The sequence below is a fragment of the Mercenaria mercenaria genome, chromosome 8, assembly GCF_021730395.1.
Source record: "Mercenaria mercenaria strain notata chromosome 8, MADL_Memer_1, whole genome shotgun sequence".
Taxonomy (NCBI): domain Eukaryota; kingdom Metazoa; phylum Mollusca; class Bivalvia; order Venerida; family Veneridae; genus Mercenaria; species Mercenaria mercenaria.
In genome coordinates this window covers 24,886,406-24,892,459 of record NC_069368.1, presented here as the reverse complement: position 1 = coordinate 24,892,459, position 6,054 = coordinate 24,886,406, and the positions used below count along the sequence as shown (strand labels likewise).

Genomic DNA, 6,054 nt, shown 5'->3' with positions numbered 1-6,054 from the left:
TGCGACACGTGTAGGCCTTCGGGTATTTTTAAAATATTTCTAGTGGCCTGACACATAAGTCTGTGCACATAATATTGTTTTCTGACAGTTTCTCCAGGCAGTTTTGTGGTTATTTTTCCATAGCTAAGATTTTTATTTACTGTCGTACAACCAAGCCATTTCCGACACCCTTTTTCCCCCACCGGTATAGAATTATCATTTATTTTTTGCTTAATTCTTTCAAAAATCAATTGTCTGGGTTGATGTGCCATGTTTACAAAAAAAATATTTATTTGCAGACGACAGAAAATTTTAGTAATTCTACCGGGTGACAATTCTTATAGGTTATAACACACTAAATAGCCATCACTATATATTCTATATAAAATGACAAGTTTTCACAATGCTGCAATACACACCTAGACCCATTTTAAATTTCTTTAACTTGCATTTTCTTGTAGAGCAACATTTATACTGTAAAAATATCCAAAGAAAAGTAGGGGTCATATTTGATGCAAGAAAAATATTTCTGGTCAAACGGACACACCGTAATTTTTACACTGAAATGACAATCACAATTTAGGGTAGGGGTGTATGAATAAATTTCACATGTTAAATCAGTCTGGAGTCTTTTTTCAACACGCAAATGCTACCAGTATGTCAAGTATAGGCATGCAATATGATTTCAACCAATATATAGCAATGATTTCAAGGAAAAATCCTTCTTACAGCAAACAAAAACTGAGAACTATTTGAATCCGCCATTATGCGACTACCATTTTTTCATAGGTGCTCAGGCTATTTAGTGTCTGTATGCCTAAATCGGCTCTGGTACTATGTCTAAGTGACATGTGAGATTTGACCTAATCAGAAAATGTCTTTTAAAACATGACAAACTTTTTAAGTCTATCAATCAAAATACTATTACCAGCTGATAATTTTGCTATTGATTTTAATATATAGCTTTTGTTGAAATGAAGAGATAATTGTTTACCTGTATATTATAGGTGTAGAGCTACACCCATTTTCTACTAAAAATAGTCGGTGTATATACTTATACTCATTGCCTACAGTAAAAACATGATAATCGATATGATGGTACAGCTCTTCACCTACGTCGTTACTTACAACTTGTTTTTAAAAAAGCTAATTGCTGTAGACTCAGACAGCTGCAAGTAGAACAGTCTGACATTCTGATTTTTTTACAATCTACTTAAGTTTATCCTGTCTACTACTAACATCCTAGTAGACGTATTAGCACTACCCCATTGTGTCAACTATTTTGTATCTCACGAAGATACCGTTTAGTTTAGAATCGATCAGATAATGCAAAACAAGTGCATACATGCTTTTTCTGATCTTGACAATTATTTAGCGCCGTTTATCGTTAAGGATAAAGTCTTCAGTTCTATTCAATTTTCTGTAATGTTAAATACAAAATATATGAGACGTACATCTTTGAACTTTTCGCGGATCAGTATATTATAGAGGTACATGATTGCATCAAGAAAGTAAAGGCGTTGTTTCTCCCTTCGCAAAACTCAAATATATTTTGATATTCATTACATTTATTTCAAGTACCTAACAATGACTCAAACACAATATTACGAGAATGTGGTATATAAATAACAAATGACTTTGTGTAATGACTTCAAAGCTTAATGATTATCATATGCCTTACCATACGAAAACAACTATTCTTCTATTACTGACTCAACTTGTCATCATATTAAAGTAAATATATATATATCCATCAGGATACGCAGCACACAAAGAGCACAGCCACCCAAAAAGTATGGACATATTGAGCAGCATAACATTACACACAATTTGCAAAGTATAGAAAAATGACACAAGAAACAGACACAAATTACGGGTGAAAATAGGAGTACCGCCTTGGAACAGCCAGCGGCAAAAACACCACTGGAGATTATTTTGAACAAACGATCGTTTATAAACGAAAATCCAGCTAAGAACGGGCCGCACTAAAATTCCTATGTTCTTTAGCTTGGAAAAGATTACCCACATGTTTACCTCTAAAATGAAGTTAGTTTTCTGTTTTCAAACAAAGGTCAAAATACCGTCTTTGAACTTTACCATTTATATTTGAAAGTATGTAAATCTTTACATACATTGTATTTAAGTAAACAGAAGTTCGAAGATGGGTGTACACGATGACAATTTCAGTGACATATGTCAGTAATATTTAATAACTTGTGCACTCCTTCTCTTACTAGATAACATTTGAGTAACTTGTCATGTCAAAAGGTTTGCCACAATGGATGTCTCGTCAACAATATGCGCTTTTTCTCTGGCAATGTAGTTGCAATTCTAACTACTTAATTAAATCTCAGAACACATACTGTTTTCAATTATAAAACGACAGTGTGCAAAGTTAAGCTACTTTGAGAGCTCCGTTAGTAACGCCATTGAGTTCAATGCCGGTCTGCCCTTCCAATTTCGTTTTGTGCGGTACTTCCGGTTTCAGTTTCGGTAAGGAAGGCCCGATTAGAGACAAAATAACGGGAAGCAGCAACACCGCATGGGCGATTCCAAACGTGATGACAATACTCATGACTTTAAAAAACGAGAAAAATACGTAAGACTTCGCAGCCGCCAACATGACCACCCCTAATATCGACGAGACCGCGCCATGGAAAATTGGAGCACCTGCTTTGTTTAATCCATTGCGCATGCGTTCATTTCTGCTCTCGCCTTCTGAAATCATGTAACCATGGCAAATATGAGCGACAAAATCGACTGAAAAACCAATACTCATTATGATATGTATCATAGTAATGGAACTTAATGTGAGTCCGAGAAATGGCAGAAAACCAAATATTCCGACCGTTATCATGGCAACAGCCACACTGACGTACACGAGCAGCAATGGGTGTGGCATAAATATGAAGGTGACAAAAAACACCATAGCAACTGCGATTCCCATTGTCTGTAGCGTCTGAGAAAGCACAACAACATATTGTTCATAAAATATAAAGGCTGGTGAAAACATAAACACTGACAAGGAACTGTCGTCTGCTATATCCCTCATTGTCAACATGAAGTTACCTTGATCCTGGGAATCTTTAATGCTTTCAGACATGAAATGTATACGTGACGACCTGATAGTCAAACTACTGTTATCAATGATTATGTCATTGCGGAATCGATTGTTCGTTATATCGGCAAGAAAAGACCAGAGACCTGTCACAAAATTGGCTTCTGAGGAGTTATCGTAAGTTGGATACATTTTATAAGAAGACAACCAATTGATTTCGAAATTGTTTTGGACCGTGTCTTCAGAGTTAGCAGTTGTTATAAGGTCGTTAATTTGAGACTGAATTTTAAAATCAGAATAAGTCATTTTATCAGGAAAAACGATGGAAACAGGGGTTCCGCCAGGAAAATTGTTATCCAGCCATTCTCTATATTTATAGTAATAAGAATCTGGGTCAACTAAATTACGTAGATCTAGTCCTTGTTTCATCTCTGTAACCCCCAGTATAGAAACAGCAAGATAGACACAAAATAACAGAAGAATGATGATCTTTCCCCGCACAGGAGCAAAAAGTCTTGGTAAAATCCATTTCGGGACTTTGTCGAGAAAACTTTCCGCTTCTCTTGTACTTTTCGGTTTTCTGCCTGTGCAACAAAACTTGTAGCAGTCTGGATTGGTGTCCTCACTAGACTTTTCGAGTACCCTGCACGTCATATAGTGACGGTTCTGTTCTGTTCTGTTCTCGTTGATCGTGATACAAGCGGCGAAAATAGTAACCTGGTTGATGTAACAGAACACGACAGCAACGCCTGTAATAAAAACGCTCACGTGATACTGACGTCATCAGCTATATCATGTGAAAGGTATGCTAAAGGTTCAATGGCTTCATCAAAACGAGGCTTTCCTCAATATCAAAAGCCTACTTTAAATTTGCAGACACCGGTTGAAATTTATTATATACAGAACAATAATCCGTAAAATCAATCTAAAGTTACTTTGGCGTGAAATTAAATAATGAATCTAAATGGTTGTAACCTGAAGATGACAAATAAGACATGTTGTATTTTATAACTTAACACAATCTAAAAATGAATTTAACAGTAGCTCTCCACATCTGACATTTTACTTATCAACAGAAAATAATGTAAAGAAAACCCTTATCATAGGCCAACTGTATAAGTGGATTTTCCCGCGTGTCGAAAAGTAAGCGATTTTGCATAGGCGTAGGAGCAGGGGGGGGGGGGGGGGGAGCGGGGGCCAGGTCCCCCCAAAGCTAGGGGGGGGGGGGGGGGGCCCAACTATAGTTTGGCCCTCCCAATATTTTGGAAAAGAGATATAACTTGCAGTGTAATATAACATTTACTTACTTAGTTAGCATCATATAATTCTTTTCTACCTGATTTCTGATTTGCATTTGGCCTTCCCTTGTATTCTAACTTGTCTCTTTCCGTAGTGTGAGTACTGAAATCTGTACGCACCATGCCAAGGATTGTTTGATTACATTTTATAAAATATTATATTATTCAGCGCAATCACTACAGTTCCGGTTTGAGCGTCTGCAAAATCTGTGTAACTATTAAGCCTGTTTACGCATGTAAACGTTATGTATTTTTTTGTTTTTCATTTTCCATTCTAGGGAAATGATATTTCCACAACTTTATATCACAATTAGACAAATGCAGCGCTAATTGATTGTATGTCCTGGGCTTCAACAGAAGAATGTAAAAAAAAATAGCACACTTAATTAGAACAATACATAATATGACTGATTAAGACAGTTCAGTGCCTCAAGTCGTATGTGTATCATCAGAATAACTCAATGATTGCTAAAACATAGAGGCTTGAGGGGGCCTATGGCCCATTTGGCCCCTGTACAAGGCTTTGTCATGAATAATGCACCGGGGATACCTTGCCGCCCCCCTCGCTGCCGGTCGAAAAGGTTTGGCCTCCCCCCTAAAGTTAAACTCGCTCCTACGCCCATGTTTTGGAAATCCAGACATTTAGAGTGAGAAATTATTATTGAATTTCCGATTTCCTGAGTGGTGTTCTAACAGCAAAATGTTATGGTTAAAGTCTTTTTCGGCTTGGTTGATATTTACGCTAGAGGAAATATTAGCGACTTTTTCAGTTCGCGAAATTCGCCAAAATGTCATCTCGCTTCATCATTTATACAGTGTATAATAAGATTTTCCATACAGCAATACTTGCCGGCAGTGACATGCGTGAACATCACCAAAGTAAATTGTAATGATTTTGTTGAAGTTGCTATGCTGAGTTGCTATGCTGATGTTACTATACTGATGTTGCAATGCTGATGTTGCTATCTTGATGAATTGAAACATTTCAACTCTCTTCCCCAGAACTTTGTATCTCTCGGGTAACAGAACTAACAACACTTAAGGGACATACATTTTTGTTATGATTATGTTACCATAGTTAACGTGACGTAATGTTCCTTTCATACTCGTAATGTAAACGGTTTCCATGAAATCGTTCGGTGGATCCAAACCAGATGCGAATATATGACGTGACGCATAGACACTCAAAAAGCTAAATACCTGAGAAAATACAGAAGTTTCTGACGCTTAGGAAGACGGACGAAGTCCCAGCCGCAAAGGCCAACAAGTCTGTGAGGGAAGTGATTGTTATGGAAACCCCGCTGGTTCTCATTGTGTTTCCGATCCGTTTTTCTATAGTGCTGCTGAAATCCGAGTTAATCAAGCCAGAGATGAGCATAAACATGTCGTCCACCCCGATACCTGTCGTAAAAAAATGAACATATGTGAAATTGTCAAAGTTTAAAAGGGAATCCGACGGGCGAGTTTGTTATAACCATTACAGCTGAAGTAGAACAGTACCGTTAGTAAACACTAAACAAAGTGTCCGTCATTCATCACTGAGGTCCCCGATTCGAGATTCGGCCTCTTAAAATATTGTAAGGCACCGGTGGCATTGATTCTTGCAAGGAATCTAACCAGGGATGGCCCTATAATAGATATAACGCTATAACGGACATCGCTATAAAGGGGTTGAAGTGTATGAATTATACGAATAATATTTACATATACCAAAACAAA

The 6,054-nt window shown here is 37.2% G+C and overlaps 1 protein-coding gene across 6 annotated transcripts in view; it reads right to left on the bottom strand.

The window, feature by feature from the left end:
- Nucleotides 1–1,529: 1,529 nt before the first annotated feature.
- Nucleotides 1,530–6,054, bottom strand: part of LOC123522853 (patched domain-containing protein 3-like) — a 33,397-nt gene continuing 28,872 nt past the window's right edge. For all 6 annotated transcript variants that reach the window (XM_053549557.1, XM_045300328.2, XM_045300327.2 and 3 more), the window contains 2 exons: nucleotides 5,536–5,736; nucleotides 1,530–3,786 (listed from right to left, as the gene is read on the bottom strand). In XM_053549557.1, the coding sequence (XP_053405532.1) occupies nucleotides 2,375–3,786; nucleotides 5,536–5,736 (1,613 nt within the window). In that variant the 3' untranslated portion in view covers nucleotides 1,530–2,374. The remainder of the gene's footprint in view (nucleotides 3,787–5,535; nucleotides 5,737–6,054) is intronic.